Here is a 20,901-nt window from a genome sequence, read left to right as displayed (position 1 = left end):
GTTCCGACGCAGACAGGAGATGGCCCCGTACAGTGCCCGCCACCAGGCTGGCCTCAGGAGCGGTGCCCTGAGCACGCCTCGGGGAATGCGGCCAGGTGTCCCCATCACTCTAAAGGACCTGCGACAGAAAGGCGTGCGGGGGCAGCAGGGCCACTCAGTCCAGACCAGGGAGCCGAGGCTCTTTCCATAAGTGAAATGATTCAAGCGAGCTAGGACCCAGGCTAGGCCTTGGCCTCTGCCCTCTGCCCTCTGCCCTCTGCCCCTTCTCTCTTACCACGGGGTCGTTATGCTTCCCCACACTAGGGTGGGGGACACGGTTCGCCCAGCCTTTCTCAACCTCTTTATCTCTAGTGTGTGCTTCTATAAATTTAAAGTTCCTTCGTTGGGTAAAAGCTTTAGAATGACTAAGATTCCTTTTGTATTGCATAACGTTCTTGCCATTTAAAAGATTAGCAGGCGTCATTTCAGCGCGCCTTCGCGAATGGCGTGCCTCACTTAGCTTAATCTCTCTTCGGTACATGTTACAACATATGAAGAGAGTGTCTCCAGCACACATGGGGAGCTTGAAAACGAAAGATCCCTCTGATCCAAACTTTCAGAATGGTGGGCCTCTTAAAAAAGAAAAAAACATGGTGAACGGCCTCCCATGCTGTCAGCGCCGGCTTCCCTGACATAGAAGTGCCGGGTGCCCTCGGGACGGGGATGGGAAGTCATTCCATTTCCTCTGGGGGAAGAGGGCAAGGCGCCGAGTTTGGGGTAACACTGGAGGAAACCGGCCTTCCCTGGCCACAGAGTAGCAGGCAGGCATCACCTTTGGAAATCTCTGTCTGGGAAAGCCCTGTCTGCCAAGCCCTGCGGAAGATGCCATGAGCCGCACTTGGCGGCCTGAGGGAGCGGCTAGGGTAGAACTTGAGAGCCCGGGGGTTTGAGAGAGCGCGCTGGCCACCCCGACGTCAGCAGCCTGGAGGGAACGCCCCGTAAATGCCAGTCCCTCGACTAAGTGCTGGGGAAGAAATGACAGCCTTGTTGTCAACCAGGCGAGACTACCTGAGTGCCCACCTGGAGCAAGGTACACTTTGCAGACCATGTAGAGGTTCAGGGGCTCTGAGCGTTGGCGTCTGTGGACGCGGACAAGGTCATGATCTTCGTCGCCATCGTCATGGTAACAGCCACGTTCGGGACCTACTGTGTTCATTCATTCAGAAATGTTTCCAGGCTGCCTACTGTGTGCCAGACAGTGTTCTCATAGGCTCGCGACATCCTTCCTACCTAACAGGAGGGAAGGCTGAGGTGCAGAGAGGTGGAAGTTTAGTAAGCAGCCTAATTCACTCAGCTGTTCAAGGGCAGAGCTGAGATTCCAGCCCAGGTCAAGTTGAATTTTTCTGTGAGGATGACTTTGCAGATGTACTTACATAAGAAAGGGAGATTTCACGGAGTGACTGAACCGTGCACAGCATTTCGTGAATCAGATCTGCGTTCAGGCAGTAGGGTATTGGGCGTCTGTTGTTTACAAGGCCACACCCAGGGGAGTGTGTAGTCTGGAGGGAAGAGGAAGGAGACCGGTAGTGATGGGGTAGTTGGTTTGTTGGCGCGTGTCCCTGTGTGTCTGTGTGTGTGTGCGTAGCTACATGAAAAGAGTGTCCCAAAGAGGCCCCGGTGAAGCACTGATGGAGCTCGGGGCGGGGGCGGGGGGGGAATCGTGTGTGTGGACCCCAGTGACTTGCTAACCTGAGAACTCTTCCAGAAGGTACCATTCAGACACTGTCAGTTTACATTGCTTGGCCCAAGGCATGTATTACATTTGAATTTATTGAAATTTATTTCTATAACTCCTCCGAAGGATGTTTTGTCTAGAAGCCCTCTCTGAATATATCATCTTATAGCGGATCCACAGTGCCACCTATTCTCACGGCATTGCTACCACGTCGGGGGGGGCTGGGTAAGAGCCTCGTGTTACAAAGAAAGAATCCTAAGATGTCCATCAGAGCAGGTGCATCAGAGCGCTGCGAGCCCAGGCGTGACGTGGGGGAACATTCGGACGAGGGCGTGTGTGATCCCATGATCCCCTGTCCTGCAGAAACCATTCATTCCCCTGAACTCTTTCTCCAGGACCACCAGAAAGAAATGCCTTTCTCGAAAGGTCTGACCTGACGCTTCCTGAGGATGGCGCTGGTATTTGGGAGTCAGAGGCGACCTCTTCTGTTAACCCCGTCTGGGAGGGAACTGCCGTGTGGAGCTGGTACGCGGTCAGGGCAGGAGACTGAGTTATGCCCCCTCACTCGAGGGGGGAGTTTTTATTATTCTGCCCAGACTCTTGAATTTGAAATACATACTTTGTTACAGGTAATTTTGGACGACTCCAGAAAGGACTCCTCTAAGGGGTCTTGCAAAATAATTTCACCACATTAAGTTTTAAGCTTAGGTTACCATCTTGTTGGTTTTGTGTGATTTGTTTTTATAAATGGACCTTCCAGTGGTCCTCCAGGTATATGAACGTTCCCATCAGACACCTTTTGTTTATGTAGCGTCTCAAGGAGCCACCTGATGAAATGGAGTCACATGTCTTAGGCTCCCGTGCACATCTGCAGGCGCATCTTTCCAGCCCCAGGTTGGGCACCTGAATGTTTGAACACCGTGCCCTACAGCCGGTTTTCTTCACTTCTCTTTTGTGGGCCTTCAGCGTCTTTTAAAGGTTATGTCTGAAGACTTTGCGCTTCGGAGCTTCCCTGGTGGTGCAGTGGTTAAGAATCCACCTGCCAAGACAGGGGACTCGGGTTTGAGCCCTGGTCCGGGAAGATCCCACATGCCACAGAGCAACTAAGCCCGCGCGCCACAACTACTGAGCCTGCGCTCTAGAGCCCTCGAGCCACAACTACTGAGCCTGCGTGCCACAACTACTGAGCCTGCGTTCTAGAGCCCTTGAGCCACAGCTACTGAGCCTGTGCTCTGGAGCCCGTGAGCCACAACTACTGAGCCCACGTGCCACAACTGCTGAAGCCTGCATGCCTAGAGCCCGTGCACTGCACGAAGAGCAGCCCCCGCTCACTGCAACTAGAGAAAGCCCGCACACAGCAACGAAGACCCAACGCAGCCAAAAATAAATAAATAAAATTATTTTTTTTTAAAAAAAAGACTTGGGCTTCCCTGGTAGCGCAGTGGTTGAGAGTCCGCCTGCCGATGCAGGGGACATGGGTTCGTGCCCCGGTCTGGGAAGATCCCACATGCCGCGGAGCGGCTGGGCCCGTGAACCATGGCCGCTGAGCCTGCGCATCCGGAGCCTGTGCTCCGCAACGGGAGAGGCCATAACAGTGAGAGGCCCGCGTACCGCAAAAAAAAAAAAAAGACTTGGCACTTGTAAAGCTATCTCTCTCTGAAACCTGATGCACTCTGTCGTCCCCCGCCCCGCCCCCCACCGCCCATGTGTCCTGCTCCCACTCTGTCCTCGGGGGTGGGCAGGCCTGGGGCCGCTCATCTTCACATCTCTATAAGCTTGATTCTCAGTACACGTTTATTGGGTGAGTGAATGAATGAATGAATGCATGCATGCACGCAGGAAGCGTTCCACCAGAGAATTCTTAAACTCTTAGCCAGTCGTGGAATTTCCCCACAGCCAGCTTTTAGAAGCCTGAAAATATTTTTGATATTCATCTCTTTAACGAATATGTTAAAAAAAAAAAAAAAAGCGCCAACCACTGTTTCTCAACTGATTCCTGAACGTGTGATGAGAAGCACGATTCCTTGGGGGAGAAAACCTGTTCAGGTTAAATTCTTACAGCCTCATATTGTTCAGCTAAGATGTAGCAAGACTCTAAACAGCCAGGTACTTTGACCTACCTCAAGTATTCGCCGACGTGAGACATTCTGTCCTCGTACCAAAAAAAAAAAAAAAACCCAGAAAAAAGCACAACCACCCCAGCCCGGGGTTACGTCAGGACTGCCACCGGCAGTTCTGTCTTGTGTGGCCAAGCTGTAGGTCAAGAGAAAGTTTTAAGAACAATAATAAGGTAGGAAAAACACCAAAGCTCAATTGGAGATGCTGGGAGATAAATAGATGTATATTTGCCATATATGGTAATAAGAGAAATCCAAGCAGATGCTCTTGGCATTTATGGACTTCTCAGTGATTCATCAGCAGGACTGAAGCCTTCAGCCAAGAGATATAGAATCTGTTAAACTGATCTCTCTCCTGAATGGTTTCACTACAGAGAGGCCATGCTGTGAATTCAAAAGAAAATTCCACGACTGTGTAAAAGTATTTGGTAACAGGCCTGAGAAAGAGGGATTCCAAAAGTATTGGAAAGCCATTTGTTTACCAAAGCAGAATCACTCTCTAAGCATTAGCAACTTTCTGTAGATTCTCTGTAGGTTCCCGCAGCAGCAGCTCTTCCTCTCATGCCAGAAACAGAGGGGTCTGAGCTTTTGCGGCTGAGCTGCTCACGGACACACCCTTCTTGCTGAGGTGTGTAGGTAGGTGGGTGTAACTCAGGGCTCCATTTCCAGGGACAGGGTTACAGATGAGCACCTAGGCGTGTACCTCCTTCCAGCCCAGCGGCTTCCGAGCTGTGCCTGGTTCCTGCCATCCAGGCCCGCAGCACTGCTCCGAGCAGCAGACCTGGACGGGCCCGACCTCTCTGGACTTCTCAGTGGGTTGCTGCTCCCCACGCCTGTAGAAGCGACATTACAGCATCCCAGAGAGCAAGCGTGAGGGACACTGGGTATCCCCACGACACGGCAACCGCATGCCCCCCAGGATTTCCCGTGAAATGTGCTAATTTTGAAATGACACACGTGCTTCGGAACTACCAAGAAGATGTCGTTTTAAACAGGGTTCTCGAGCTGTGCAGACTAACCAGACGGGAGAGTCACTGGATGAAGTCATCTTCGAGGCCACAGCTCGATCAGCGGGATGGGTAACTCACCTTTCCTCCCTGCCCTTGCCGGGCATCATAGCCCTCATCCCTGACCTCTGGGGTCTCTGAGGGCCTGCTGGAGAAGCCTGGGTGAAACTAAGGAGGTGCTTCCTTGGTGCTCTCGAATGGACTTCCTTTGCTGGAGTGAAGTCGGGTCCCCTCCCTGGAGCGTGCTAGCCGGGCCATCCGGGATGCCGAAGTGTACCCAGGCCAGGAAGCCCCCAGGGAGTCTCTCTTTGCTCTGGAAGCTTTTGTTTCTCCTCAATTGCTAGGTTGGGGTAATCCCTTGGGAAGCCTCTGAGCATCTTTAAACATAAAGTCTGATTCCAAAGGTTTAAATTCCCTGGTTGCCACTGAGTCACATGTTTCTTAGGCTTGGTTTTCAGCCATATGATATAAATAATTCCATTTAGAAATTAAGAAATTATGGCCTGCATTTCATATGCAGTAGTATTTTCCAAAAAAGAAAATGCATGAAAAAATTACAATATCCCTGTTTGGACCCCTTGTCTGTGGGGCTTTCTGGTTGCCTGGGGGGCACTAGGAACCTCGTTCTGCTACTAAAGCACAGGACCCTGTGGCTGAAGGATCCTGCCTTTGTTTCCATGTGTGCGTTTGAGTGGGTGTCTGAAAAAGCATTTACAGTGTGCTCTGCATCTGCTAGTAGATTTTCCCATCGTACATTATTAATTATTCCTCTGAGCAGCTCTATGAAGGGAGTAAATATTAGTAAACAATATACTGATTTTTAAGCCAAGACAAAGGTATATCTTCTCCATGCTGCTTAATTTTAGGTAGGCTAGTTGCACACAGCTGATGAATAAACTTGAAGTAAGGCCTTCGGGTGGGAAAACAAAGAAAACTGAGATCAGATCCGGGAAAGAGGGACTCTCCTGGTGGTCCGGTGGCCAAGACTCCGTGTTCCCAGTGCAGGGGGCCCAGGTTCGACCCCTGGTCAGGGAACTAGATCCCACATGCCGCTACTAAAGATCCTTCAGGCGGAACCGAAGGTCCCACACGCCGCAACTGAGATCTGATTTTTTTTTAAATTGAAATATAGTTGATTTACAATGTTGTGTTAATTTCTGCTGTACAGCAAAGTGATTCAGGTGTGTGTGTGTGTGTGTGTGTGTGTGTGTGTGTGTATATATATATATATATATATATACACACACACATTCTTTTTTTAAAATCCTTTTCCATTGTGGTTTATCACAGAATATTGAATATAATCCCTCGTTCTTTACAGTAGGACCTTATTGTTTATCCATTCTGTATGAGATCTGATTTTAAACCTTTTCTTTCTCGGTCTCCCTGGTGAAATCTGTCCTTGTTTTATGATTTGCCTGCTGAGTCCAGGATCTGTGTGTAGGGTCTGTCTCTGCCCCTTTGGTGCTGGTTTGAGGTGATGTTTTGTTTTGTTTTGTTTTGTTTTTCATGGTTCTGACTTTTATTCCTTTTTGAGTAAGTTTGGTAGCATACATATATTTTTTTAACATCTTTATTGGTGAGATGATGTTTTAAGTGTCCCCATTATTGTCTGAGATCTGAGACTTTATCTTCTGATTTACAAAACATATGAATGTTCATTACAGAGATTTGCATTTAAAGAAGATAGTAATCAATCACCTGTAATCCAAGACATAAATGTTAGCGCTGATGCTTTAGATCTTTCTCATCTTTTTTGGTTCATAAATATTACATACGTTAAAACAATAGAGATTATGCTGTACATATCGTTTGTAGCATGGTTTTCCCGCAACCGTAGTATCTTATATAATGAAAAAAATGTAAAGCATGTGGTGGGCCAGTAGGTTTCCCGCTAATATTTATTGTACTTATAAAATAATTCTCCTTTGGAGACATATGTCTAGTTGAGCTATGCATTAGCAGGTACCGTATTTATTTTCTTTGTGGGCTGAGCACAGGCTGAAATAATGCCTGGCTGTTTGCTTGGCCCTGTGGACGGCACCGAGTCTGGGGATTCTGCCACCGGGGAGCCACAGCGGGGGGTAACCCAGTTGCTCTGTAAACCTTAAGGTCATCTTCCTTTTTTGAGCTATCACTCAACCCTCATCCTTAATTTTTAAAAGAACGCTTTTGAGGTTAAAAGGATATAATTTATTTTAAGCCGAAGAAGTGAAAAATAAGCCCTAATCCCATTCATCTACTGTTTAACCCTCACATAGTTCTCACCATCCTTTTCCAAACACGTACAGATGTGCGTTTATCCATTTTTACAGCGTGGGGGTCATACTGTAAACCCATCTTGCAGTTTGTGGCTTCTTTTCCCCTCTTTCTCCCCATTTAACCCCTGATCATCCTCCAGATCTGGGATCAGGCGCCCCTTCCTCCGTCCTGCAGGAAGTGCCTGCTGCCCCAGCCAGGTCGGCTTCATAAACGGACCCCCAGCGCCACGACCCTCCTCCTTACAGGGCTGACCGCGTGGAGTGCACTCCTGTGGGTGGTCAGTGACTGACGTCCCTCTCCCTGCTGAACAGGCGCCCCACGAGGTGCAGGGACCGATTGGTTTCGCTCATGATTGAAGGAGCACCTGTAGCGGTGCCTGGGGGCCTATAACATCTACTTGACAAATACTTGTTGAACAGGTGGCAGTCGTGTGCCTTAGTCCGTGGTATCAGCCGTCCTTTGAAAAATAATCTTACTGACTACCTAATGTGCCGCTGTATTGCTTTACGAAGGTTTATGTAATAAGTAACCCCCTACTGTCGGCATCTACATTATTTCTGGTTTTTCTCTCTTCCAAACACATGCTAAGCATTCTTATACATAGATCTCTGCCTACATCTCTGATCTTCCTGATGGATAAATTCCTAGAATTAGAAGCACTGAACTGAAGGTTTAATCTGCGTTCTAACCCAAAATAGCTCGTTTGTCTAAATGTCAGCAGGGCCGAAGGTCCAGAGTAAACGACACGGTGCGGGTGTGCGGGGAAGTGAGAGTCACGCTTCCTGGTTCCTTCCGGAGGGTCCCAGGGTAAAAAGGCACTTCAGGCACGTCCCGTCTAGCACGTGGATCCCCTTTGCAGCAGGTCCCGTGAAGGGTCAGCTTGGCTGTGATTCTGGGAAGAGCATCTTTTGTTCACTCATTCGATCCACAAGTATTCACGAGTGTCTCCTCTGGGCCTGGCACCATCAATGGTCCCAGGACTGGAGTCGGGGTGTGTAGGCCCCTCAACAGTCTACTGGGCATCTGTCTAGACTTGGTTCATCATTCGCACTAGGAGGTAAGCCCCAGGAGGGCAGGGACTGCAGTGAGCTCATTCACTGCACGGAGTAGATGCTCAAATGGTTTTATAATACATTACGTGTATAATACGTGCTTCTTCTCTTTGACAAACTCAAAACCTATTGATGTGTAGATACATAAAGAAATCACAGCAGTATTTTCATAGTTCTGAAATAAAACTCAAGGTTTAGACACGAGCATTTTTTTCAGAAAGGGACCTGGAAGAATATTTTGAAATCAGACCTAAAGGCAAATCAGACATAATTAGAGAATTAGAGGAACCTGAGGTGGCCTCCTTCCCGGCCCCACCACTGAACTCCTGGCCAACAAGAGTCCTGCAGGAAGTCTCTGCGCCACCGGCAGGCGTGATGCCATCTCAGGCCAGGAGAGCCAGGTGCCACGAGACGCAGGGGAGGGTTCCAGGGCCCAGAGGTGGCTGGCTGGCCCAGCTGCTTCAAGGGACGCCAGCAAGTCATCAGCGGACCCACAGGCCTGACCTCTGGACAGCGACCAGTTCTCCGCTCCGAGACTAAAACCTTAAAGCTGCTATTTCTCAAACATTTTGGTCTCTTAATATTGAGGGTTCCAGAGAGCGTTTGTGTCCGTGTGGATATCTATCAGTAGGGACCATGTTAGAGATGTTTTTAAAGCACAAGAAATCACAAGCACACGTGCCAGCACTTCAGGGTGATGACATCATCACACGTGACACAGTGTCTGGAAAGCTCCACTGGGCATGTCTATGAGAATGAGAGCGGAAAAGGAAAACAGCAAAAATAGTTCTGACCTCATGGACCCCTGGAAGGGTCTGAGGCATCCAGTGGTCCCAGACCCCACCGTTAGGGGCATTCGGGCTCTCCCGTACCACTGAGCTGCCGCCACGTGCTGCCTTCAAACCAGAGCCTCTGTGCATCTCGAACCTGTGTCCCAGGCACCATGCTCAGCCTTCATCACCTTAGGGCCAGGTTGGGGCATCCCCCGTCTGATAAACCTGCCACTTTTCATCGTCAAACGAGTCTCGCTAAAGAAGACCGCCCCTGGCTGTCACCCAGGAGCTCAGCGGTCCTCTGCGCTGCCTGGCTCCTTGGGTGTCCATCCTCTGCCTGCGGATGCCCTTAGCTGGTCCTTGCCACTCAACCCCAGGAACCCTCCGTGCAAGCCCTGCACGAGCTCCCCTCCGCTCAGCTCCACAGAGCCAGGCCTTCCCATTATGCAGTTTTATTAGGCACGGCGCTGAAGACACATCCATCAGTATTAGAGCCTTTCTGCCGAGATACAGAACGTGTTTTAAAGGGAGCAAAGAAATTTAAATGGGAAGAAATTATAGCATGAGTGAGTTTATCCCTTTCAAGGTAATCTTATTTAATAACCAAAAAACTCACAAAGATGTGCATTTTATCCAGCTACAAAGGCGGCGTGGCAGGTTATATATGGTGGTAATTACATGTTTGGGGTTTCATTCCTCCTTTCAACTCGATTTCTATTATCTCAGAAAAATCAACCATTGTAGAAAAAGGACTATTCATTTATTTCATTGCCGGGTGGCCCATACACTGTAAAAATAGGTCAAGAACCATAATCTAAATTGACTGCTGATAAATAATTAAAGCTAATGGAATTTTCTCAAATCTGTGAACTAAAGTCTTTGAGAAATTGCCAGGACATACTGTCTGCTGTTGTATAGAAAGATATTTTTTATTTAACACTTCAGCTTAAATGCCATTTAAAATTACTCTTTTCTATCACAAAGACTGGAAGGAGTATGTGTTCATCTCTAAAAGTAACCAGAAGTAGGGTGCTCCATTGATAGCTGCATGACTCATCTCCAGATGATGAGGGTGGGAAGCGAAGGTTGCAGGATCCTGGAACAAAGAGAAACTTCACTTTTCACTGAACTGCATTTTAAGTTGAGTTCTAACGATGCGTGCATTATACAATATATATTGTCTTGCCTGAAAAACTTCATACCTGGTCTGTGCTCTTGTATACACGATAAAGGGAGAATTCCAGCCATCTTCAGTGACATAAGTACCAAGAACTATCTTTCTTTTGTGGATAATTATGATTCTCTCATTGATGCCATTAGGACCTTATAAAAATACACTTGACAGATATGCAGAGAGGTTAGTTTAGGAACAGATGGCTTATCAATAAGAAAGCAGGTTGGTGTACTGCAGTCAATAAGGCTGGCCCTAGATGTGACACACCGGTAGGATTTTCTTTATTCATAAGGATGATTCGGCCATCAGCAGGATATTCTAGAATCCCAAGGACATCCGAAGGGAGAATCGGTAGCTAGATGCTTTTGAACAATATGTCTTCAGTGTTTGGGCTCTAAGTTGCAGAAAGGGGGTCGTTTTCTTGTTTCAGTTTGATTAAATATCTTGGTTGAAAAAAAAGTCACCAATTTGCTATTCTTACTTTTTAGCAGAGCTGCAGTTGTTAAACTGCAGTACTTATATCCAATGTCGTATTTACTGTGTTTTAATGTATTTATAAATGATGGACCCCGTTTCTGAAATTAAACTTTTTTGCATTTCTCTTTATGAAAACACTCTCTATGGAAATTTCTTGATTTAAAAAGAAATTATTCCATTCAAATGCTCCTATCTGGCATCTGTATAATCTATATATCTAGCGCCTAGAACCTTTATTCTGGGGTAGCCAAGGTCTCTGGGAGATGCAGTGAGTATTGTCCGTGGCCGTTTTGAGGACCCCATTGCTTTCTTCTTCTCTAGAACTTTGTTCCAACACGACCGAGGGCTTCTTAGGTGCTGCTCGTACAATGTGTCCAGAATGGGGAGCATGAGACCCTGGAGCGAGGACCCCAGCGAGGGCTGTGCCGAGAGTTGTCACACAGGAGTGGGGAGAGTGGCACTTGGTCCAGAGAGAAGATTCGGGGCGCAGAGGGAGGTGTTGGAAAGACGTGAGCTGGGCCCTCAGATACCTGCAGGGCTCCGTCACCAGGCCCAGAAGAGGGAAGGCTCAGCCATTCTCGGTCCCCTGCTCAACCCGGGGGTGCGGGGAACTGCTTCTCTGATCTCCCTAAGAAAATGCGTTATTAAGCAAGTCAGTGACAGTGCAATCACTTCGAATCTGATCTTTCTTCTTTTCTTTTTTTTTTTTTAAAGTGATTTATTTACCAACAAATTGCTACTAGTAATAACATCATTTGTGCTCAGGAGAGCTTCCCTCTGAGCGTCAGCCTTTGGTAGGTGGTGCCTGGAGCCGGTACTTGAAAACTCCCGATTCCACAATGAGGCACAGTCTCGCACCAGGACTGTCCCGGGAGGGACAGTGGCCTTGGGAGGGTGAGCCGTGTGGCCAGGACACCACGGGTCCCCTACCTCGGGCAGGAGATTGGACCAGACGACCCTAGATTTCCAGGTTAACCCGATGAAGGAGACAATTAACTAGTTGCTTGGCTGTAATTTAAGAGCAGCAGTCCCTCACCCCAGTCTCGTAATTCTCTCCGGGCCTGTCCTATGCGATTGGTCAGCGGAAAGCTTCGCGGGTCTCAGAGTGAAATACAGTGTTTTGGAAACCTTTTATATTTCAAACATACACAGGCCAAGGTGAAGAATACAATGAACCCCATGTCCCATCCTCCATCTATAACAATCATCCGCCGATCAACACACACTTGTGTCATCCTTATTCTCACCCGTTACCCCTTCCCATTAAATTATTTTGAAACAGAAACCATATTTCATCCATAAATATTTTCGTAGGCGTCTCTACAAGACAAGAGCCCTTTTTAAAACACGCGGCTGCACCACCTAAAGTACAGGCCACGTCATTTAAAAACAAAAACAACTTGGGATCTGTTTTAACTTTAGTTCATTGTGTGGCCATATTTCATCAATTATAATACATACACTTCTACACATTTCACCGTCTTCAACATTAGAGCGAGGATGAAAATCAAGGACATCACAGTTGAATAAGCAGCATTTTTTTCCCCTTGGGGTGGCATGAAATAACAGTACCTCTTACACTTGACGGTATCAAACTTAGTGAAATAGGCTATGTTATGGAATGATTTTCTTTGAATAAACACCTAAAACATTTTCCAGTCAGAATGTCCTTGTTCTGAGGCCTGAGTAACGAGGAGGGATTAGTGAATTCATGTGGAGCTATTTTCAGCTCCGGGCGGGTTTGTAGCACGGGACCTCCTCACGCATAAGCATTTCCTAGGGTTTTAAATGCCGGCCAGGCTTATATTTTTGCCTGGCCCCTGTCAACGGTTGAACTCCTTCCGCACCTGAACACAGTGAAGGAAATGCGAGCTAAGACCAGGAGAGGGGGGAGGCCGAGAGTTACCCGAGCCGAGGTGGTTCTGAAACAGAAGCCGGAGGGATGAGGCCACTTCCGCAGATGCCGCAGGGCTGGGTCCCTAACGACTACCGTACCCGCACGGGGCGGGGATGCTGGCAGCCCTGCGGGAGCCGCAAAGGAGAGCCTTTAACAGGTTCCCTCCACGCTGCCCCCAGTGCTCTCGGGGAGACCCTGTTGTCACCGAAGAAAACAGGGCCCCGCTCCTGGTCTGTGCCACAGAGGACAAGGTGCCACTGAGATGCAGTCAGACGGTCGGAGTCTTCAGTGTAGGCAGAGTCGTTCCAGAGAAACACACCTGAGTTACAGAGAAGCAAAAGGGAGGGGGAAAAGGGCATTGTAAAACTGAGTAGAACATGTCGGGAAATCTGGACTCTAGAATCTTCTGGAAATAGAGATCATTTTATGGCTTGGAAGACACATCCCCCACCCCACCCCCGAGCCATGTGGCTTGTCCCCCACCAGGGATTGAACCTGGGCCCCGGCAGTGAGAGTGCCAAGTCCTAACCACTGGACCGCCAGGGAGTTCCTGGAAGATGCATTTGTAATTCATAGCCTCTTTTTGTTTACACGTGAGGCCTGGCTATTCCCCTTCATCTGCTTGTCCTTCCAAACCTAAACAGCCATGTCCTGGGCACCGTTCCTTCCAAGACTCAGAGGTGGGCCCGGGTGGCCACCAGATTTGAATCCACGGTATGAGATTCTGTGATGCCGCCCCTGGCATCACGTGTCAGTGTGGATGGGAGAAGTGTCATGGGTATTGGGAGTGCCAGGTCCCGAAGAGGGAACAGAGCCTTCCAGAGACCACCCAAGTGCTCAGAATGGGCAGAGAGTCAAAGATTCAGGCCATCTGGGTTCAGAGACTGTGTGTCTTGTGTTACTCGCTGCTACCTCACAGGTGTGACTGAATCCTGCATGGTGATTTCATAATTTCATTTCTGTTTTGCTTTTAAATCAGAATGGTTTCTCCAGCAGTAGTCATTAGACAGAAGATTCCTCAATAGCATTTTACTGTTCAGTTTTCTGACCTGAAAAATGAGTTGTGAATCAGTGGTTTGGAGACTAATGAAAATGCTTTTCACATAGAAGCTCCTCTCGACAAACATCGCTTATTATTTGCCACGTGCTCCAGGGAGAGAAGGTAGCAATGCAGTGCTCTGGTTTTGCCAACAGACATCCGATATTAATAATCTCAAGGGCATCGCTGTCTGCGTGTTAAGATGTTCGCTGCTTTCTGCTCAGTAAATGATACAGAATTGAAGAAGATTTGAAACAGCACTGAAAACCTGTTGCTGAATTAAGTGTGGTAATCCTACATTTAAGTTTCTTGACCTTGTGTTAATTTCCTAATTCTCATTCACGCCAGTGGGTTTTTTGTTTGTTTGTTTTTTTAAATTTATTAATTTATTTATTTTTGGCTGCGTTGGGTCTTTGTTGCTGCGCACGGGCTTTCTCTAGTTGCGGCAACCGGGGGCTTCTCTTTGTTGTGGTGCGCGGGCTTCTCATTGCGATGGCTTCTCTTACTGTGGAGCACAGGCTCTAGGCACGCGGGCTTCAGTAGTTGTGGCTCGTGGGCTCTAGAGCACAGGCTCCGTAGTTGTGGCTCAGGGGCTTAGTTGCTCCGCGGCATGTGGGATCTTCCCAGACCAGGGCTCAAACCCGTGTCCCCTGCAATGGCAGGCGGATTCTTAACCACTGCGCCACCAGGGAAGTCCCGCCAGTGGGGTTTTGATTGGCGTGGACCCCGTTTTCTTCAGTTTGCAGTTGCACAGAAGGGCACGTGGTCCCCTGCAATGACTGGGAGTGGTAACAGCCGTAGCTTTTGGTGCTGTTCAGAGAGCAAAAGAGCACCCTGTTCTAAAAGGACAATGCAGGGACGTCTCTGGACGCTATCTCATGAGGCTGGCCCTGTGCAGTCTGGCGGGGCTTGGGGTGGACCCGGGGCGAGCCGAGTAAGAGGCACTCTTTTGTGGGCTGAGCGCCAGGGCTCCCGGGTGCCTGTCCCCAGGGCTGCACCTCCACTCCGGCTCTCCCTCTGGTCTTCGCAGGGTCTCAAATGCCTTGGCCCCCTACCAGCTCTCACATGCCATGACCCCGTCCAGCTTCACCGTTTCCCCTCCGAGTTTGGGCCCATTACAAGCCTTTTGAGTGGTCCGTGTGTGCCCCTCACAGTGCTGGTGTCCAAGCTGATGGATTCCTTTACAAAATGTCCGTGTGGCGTGGGCCTTGGGGAGAGCTCTGGGTTCACATCCTGACTCTTCCCGCTGTGCGACCTTGGACAAATCTCCTTCCCTTTCAGAGCCTCGGGCATCCCTGTCTGTGACGTGTGGGTACCAGTCCCTTTGGTTGGCAGAGTTATAGTGAAAAGCAAATGAACGTCCTGTACCTGAAGCCCCTCACTCAGACACTCGCCAAATGGGAACTGTCCTTAACTTCCGCCCGCGACCCCCTTCCCCGTGGGGCTCCCCAGCCCTGTCTCGCTTCTTCCTCCACCTCACTCACTGCAGCCTCTTCCTCAGCACCTCACACGTTGGTTTCCAGCGCTGCCTGGATGTTCGACCCGACGGTGTTCCCAGGCCCGGCGTCTGTGGCGACATTTGACACCAGTACCTTTTCCCTCCTGAAACTGCCTCCTTTTGACCTTGTGTTCCCCCGACTCTCCTACTTTTCCGGATTCTGGCTCTTTCACCGCTCGCTGCCTCTGGCCATCAGGGGGTGGGGGGCTCGCCGGCCTTAACCGTCTCCCCCAGGAGAGCCCTGATCCGAGAGCACATCGCTTAGCCCCGAGCTGCCCGACGTGGTGGCCACCGGCCATGTGCGGCTACGAGGGGCCACTTGACGTGCAGCCAGTGCAAACGGAGAGGCGGGGGATGCGCCCCTGGTTTCAAAGACTTAATGCCGACAAAGAATGTACGCTATCTCATTAATAATTTTTATACTGGTTACATAGAAAGTGACAATATTTTGGGTATATCGGGTGAAGTGAAACTAAAATTGATTTCCTGTTTCTTTTTGCATCTCGAACGGAGCTGTTGAACGTCGTCAGTCACGCAGGTGGCTCGCACTCTGCTGGCAGCGCTGGCCTGGGACATGGACCCCAGCCTTGAGGGCTCACATCCAGGCGGGGCAGTCTCTCACTTGCCCGGTTCTTAACACGCTTTGAGAGATTGTTTGCTCTTTAATTTATTTGCTCACGCACCCATTCCATGCCCTGGGAGTTCCCCCTCGGTGTGACCAGCCTGTTCTAGGCAGAGGCAACAGAGGTCTTTCTGCTGACCGGCCCGTGGCCTCAGAGGGTGCCTTGTGCACCAAGCCCAGGGCCGCCCTGCAGCCCTCCCTGCTGTGCGCTGTGGGGAGCAGACTGCGTGGGGGGCCTCTCCGGGACAAGGGCCCTGGCGGGACTACAGCCAGCTTCCACAGTCCCCACCCTTCTGGATTTCAGGCCCCTCGGGCCTAGGTTTCCTCAGCAAAATACCTCCCGGCCCCGCGTTGGATGCTGGAGTTTGAGGGGGGGGCGTGACCAAGACCCATCCCCTGCCCTCACGCGAGCCCCAGTCTGGAAGGAGGAGGGCACGTTCCTCACTCTGATCACAGCCCCCTTCACAGACTCGGGGTGAGAGGGGGCGGGAAGCGTATCCCATGCCTGACATCGGAGCCTGGCTGCTTCCGGTTCTGCAGTAGCCAATTCAGGTGTGTCGGAGGCCTTAGGGGTCCCCCTTTCAAGAGCCCGAGGGCCATCAGGTGCCACCAGCTGTCAGGTGGAGCAAGACAGGCCCTCAGCCCACGCCCAGGGCTCCCAGACCATCTGAGGCCTCCCTGGTAAGTCAAAGACCACCCGAAGCCCATGGCTTCCCACCAGCAGTTGGGAGGCAAGCACTGCATAGAGGTTCTTATCCTTGACATGTTCATGTCTTATTTTTAAATTCGATTAATATGAGTCTGTGGCCTTTTGAGGGGAAGATTCGCCACAGCCCCGTGCGAGCAAGGGCGCGCACCGTTAACGCTCTGTACCCCCGACCTGTGGTCAGTGTGGACCCCGGGGATGCCTGACACCTCATTCACGAGTCGCCTTCCTCACAGTCAGCCTTTTGGGCAATCAAACAGCAAACTCCATCCATCGTCTTGTGTTTGCAGTTTGTGACCAAAGTACCTCAGTGCAGTCATGCTGCCTGCTTGTCCCCTCCTGAGGGAGGCAAGGGGACTGGCCCACCCCCCTCAGAGTCCTGAGGGCTGTTTCCACCTTCACGTCCCCCCCCACACACACACACAGAGAATCCAGGCCATGTCACCCCCTCCCGGGGACACAGTGAGCTCCCTGTGCGTAGACCTCCCAAGTAGTTACCTGCAGTGGCTGAGTTTCTCCCAAAGAAGCCAGGCTTATTCCTCGTGATGGAAACGTAGGCTTTACTGACCCTGCCTGGGGCCAGCCCGTAATCTTTCTCACTTTTCACCCCCGGCAGCCTCTTGCCCCTCACTCTCCCTTTCGGTGTTCTATCTTATCGTCTACGTTGCCAAAAAGCACAGTGGGCTAAATGAGATAGTGCATTAGTTTCCTATTGCCGCTGTAACAAACTACCAGACTTGGGTGGCCGAGAACAATGGAAGCTTGTCATCTGACAGCGCCAGAGGTCAGAGTCCAGGATGGGTTTTACCGGGCAGAGCTGCGTTCCTGTAGAGGCTCCAGCTTCTCAGGCCGCCTGCAGGCCTTGGCTTGTGCCCTCCGTTGTTCTGACCTCCGCTTCCATCTCACATCCCCTCTGACTCTCACCCGCCTCCTCCCTCTCATCAGGACCGTTGTGATTACATCAGGCCCACCTGGATACTCCAGGGTCATCTCCCCAACTCAGGGTCCCTAACCTAATCACATCTGCCGAGTTCCTTTTACCACGTAACCTAACAGAGTCACAGGTTCTGGGCATGAGAACATGGACACCTTTGGGGGCCGTTACCGTGCTCTCCGCACATAGCCTTATTTATTTAAGAAGAGGCTGGCAAAGAGTTTGATTATTTTTTTGCCATGGAGTTTGGTGTAAAAATAGAGAAAATGACCCAATGGAGGAACAAAAGGACTTCTCCAAGGAAGTCACCTTTAAGGACGCAACCTATAGGAAAATGAATAATCAAAGGGGAAACTATAATTCCTCTTGAGCAAATACTTTCACAGGTTACAATACAAATCAGTGTGGGTTAATTATGTTTGGCAAAGAGCTTATGGTACAACCCTGTCTGTTAAGTCACTCTGCAGTGGTGGAGATGTCCTGTGTCTTTGCGGTCCAGTGCCGTGGCCACCAGCCTCATGTGTCTACTGAGTACTTGAAATGTGGCTCCTGCAACTGAGAAGCTGAATTTTTAAATTTAATCAAGTTACATTTGAACATAAAGAGCTGGTGACAACTGTATACAACCGCATGGGCTGGAACAAGGGAGCCTCACCTGGGTCTGTAGGTAGGCGTTAGGAAGCCCTCAGTGAAGTAATTTGCAGAGTTTTCTCCCAGAGGCGAAGGTCAATAGCTGTCCTCAGATTCTTAGAAGGGCTTCCTGACACCAAAATGTCACAGGCCCCTGTCCAGAGGGAAACCACAAAGAACAGTGGAGCACAGGATACCTGGAGCCGTCGTTCTTCCTAACGCCGCAGAGCTGTGCGCTGTGGTCTCGAGCTGGATTCAGAGCGTGGGATGGAGGCCCCTTTCGTTTGGGTGCTTGGCCAGAGGAACACAAAAGGCAGTTACCAAAAGAGCAGACGCCAGCGAGCCCGTGTGTACACACAGCTCAGCTCAGGGCCTGAGTAGGCCCAGGGCCGGAGCTACGTAGAGAGCTGCAGCGTTCCAGAGGCAGAGAGGCCAAGGATTCGTGTCCCGAGCCCTCTCCTTGGCCCCTACAAAAATCCTACCTGTCTTCCCAGCTCAGATGCTGCCTCCTCTGCGACACTGCTCTTCATCTCTTTAACCTGAATTTATCCTTCCTCTTATGTTCTCCCACAGCACAGGGGCTCTTCTTCTGAAATAATGTTTTACTTTCTCCCCATGTTACGGTTGGATTGGTACACCTTTACCAATACTAGGCAGTTTTACTTGGGCGTCTGCATCGGCCTCGGAGCTTCAAGAAAACGTAGAAGCTTAGGCCTTGGCCCAGACTTGCTGAACTGGGTCTGGCACATAGATCAGGCTCAGTAAATACCTTATGTGCCCCAGCTCTCAGTAAAGGAGATGTTGCCTTATACGAGTCCTTTCAAAGTGTTTGAAGTATTTTCTCCGTTACTTCATTTTTTTTCTATTTTTTAAAAGTTGAGATAGAGTTGACATGTAAGATTGTGCAAGTTTGAGGTGTACAACATGTTGGTTTGTACAACCACTTATGTATCACAGTATAATGGCCATAGTAGCATTAGCTCACACCTTTATCATCACGTCGTTAGTATTCCTTTTATGCTGAGAACAGTTAAGATCTAATCTCCTAGCAACTCTGAAGTTTATAATACAGCGTTGTTGACTATAATCACTATGTTGTGTGTTAGTCAATTACTTCATTTTAAATAAGATAAAGTGTTCGCAGGTTCTGAAACGGGTACTGGTGGCTTAGGATAAAATTTCCAGTGACTATCAGACATGGATGGATTCAAAATCCATGTATCTCCCATGCATCGTGCCCCAAAGTAGCAGCTAAAGTGCAGGATGGTGACCCCAATCCACTTCAGATACAAGCAAATCAAACCTACCTTATAATATTCGATGGTATTCTAAGCAAATTGTCTTAGACTGACACCAGCAAAAACTGTAGTCCACAGCACATTCAGGGAAAATAAAGCTTAGTGGTGTTCTTAAGTGAGTTCATTTAAACAACGGGGCACAGTTGGCATTATTTACGTGTATGAGGGAGGGAACGGGGCAGGAGAGGCGCCGGGATTGCTTTATGTAATGGTAACCAGCACCACATTCGAAGCAGTTTTTAGGAGACCTTAACGAATGTTTCCTTCTCTTTTCTTCTCCCATGGCTGCTTCCTGACCCACCTTCTCACTCCAGGATTTGCGCAAGCAGGTAGCGCCGCTGCTGAAGAGCTTCCAGGGGGAGGTAAGCGTTTATGTTTCTCTCGCATCCTGAGCCGCCTTCCTGTTCATCACGCTTTCTTTCTGTTCTCGTAAAGTAAGTGCCACTGGCGGAAGGTGCTTGCTTGGAGGGAGCCTCCCCAGCCGCCCCGACCCATCCACGTGCAGCTGACGGGCTCCTCAAAGTGAGGTTTCCACCGATTCCTCCATTAAAGCCCACGTGGGAGGGGAGGCGGGATTAGGGATGTCAGAAGCGGCGGAGGAATCCGGGGAGTAGTGGCCGGCGTATCGCACTTCCCACGGTGGATTGGGCTTGTTCAGACCCCAGCCTGGGAGCCCACAGACCTCCCGGAGCTCACTGGTCCCCTGAGCTGGATGGGGGCTGCAGCCACGAAGTCTCCCACACAGAAAGGATGTGCTCTGTCAGTCTGGTGCCTTCCTGCACAGCCGTGGGGGAAATTGGAACTTCACAGGCAGAAGCCACGGGGAGTAGGTTTGGGCTCAGTATAAGGAACGTTTTCTCGTGGATCCTTCCAGAGAAGGGCCAGGCAAGGTGGCAGGCAGGCGGCCAGTCATCTGAGACCTGTGTGCCCTGAATGCTGTTCGTCACAGGTTATGCGGGCGGTCTGGGTGGGTGACACGCCTGCTCCTTCTCTGCCGTTTGTGTAGACACTCGGTGAACTTCAGAAAACCAGAAACGATGTTAGTGTCGGGGGATTATTCGCTCCCCGCTTCTCCTGTAGGAACGATGACCTAGTAACAGCAGCGAGGGGGAGCAAGGCTGTTTTCAAGCCCTCTAAGGAACCCACGCCGGTGGGGCCTTAGAAATTTCGTGTCCCTGCAGCTTCCCAGCTCACAGAGAGCCCGGGAGGAGGGGCTGGATGCGGGGAAGTGAGGGGGCGAGTTGGGGAGTGCCGAGAGGCTGGGATCCCGGCCCCCCGAGCTCCCAGCAAGAGATCGGGGCTGCCGTTTGGCCAACTCTTCAGTGCGCGGGTGACAGCAGAAGGTGCGGGATCCAAGGAGGCGGCGGAGGGCGGAGGGGCGATTCCCGGACGGCGAGGGTTGCATGTGAGGGCAGCAGCCGCTGCAGATTTGAGAGCAGTGCAGGCGGGGCTCCTCTCTCTGTTTATCATTTCCTGCCGCAGGAAGTCGTCCCCCGTGCCTGGCTCCCTGAGGCACAGAAGGACATCAGTAGTCCAGGTCTCGGAAGGACTTGAATTGCCCTTTCCTCAGAATTACATGTCCAGACCCTCATCTTCTGAGTAAAGCCATCACCTTACACCTGCCCACGTGTGATCGAAGCTCTTCTTCTACCTGTTCAGCAGCTTTTGTGAGACCCATCAGCTTAGTGTTTCTCTGGTTTT

General features: G+C 50.2%; 1 protein-coding gene across 7 annotated transcripts in view; it reads left to right on the top strand.

The window, feature by feature from the left end:
- CUX1 (cut like homeobox 1) overlaps positions 1 to 20,901 on the top strand; it is a 371,395-nt gene that overhangs the window by 153,055 nt on the left and 197,439 nt on the right. For 6 of the 7 annotated variants that reach the window (XM_060032299.1, XM_060032298.1, XM_060032297.1 and 3 more), the window contains exon 3: positions 19,515 to 19,562. The exons of the other annotated variant lie outside the window; for it this stretch is intronic. In XM_060032299.1, the coding sequence (XP_059888282.1) occupies positions 19,515 to 19,562 (48 nt within the window). The remainder of the gene's footprint in view (positions 1 to 19,514; positions 19,563 to 20,901) is intronic. 7 annotated transcript variants of the gene reach the window in all.

This window comes from Delphinus delphis, chromosome 15, assembly GCF_949987515.2.
Source record: "Delphinus delphis chromosome 15, mDelDel1.2, whole genome shotgun sequence".
Taxonomy (NCBI): Eukaryota; Metazoa; Chordata; class Mammalia; order Artiodactyla; family Delphinidae; genus Delphinus; species Delphinus delphis.
This window is presented reverse-complemented; position numbering and strand designations above follow the sequence as displayed.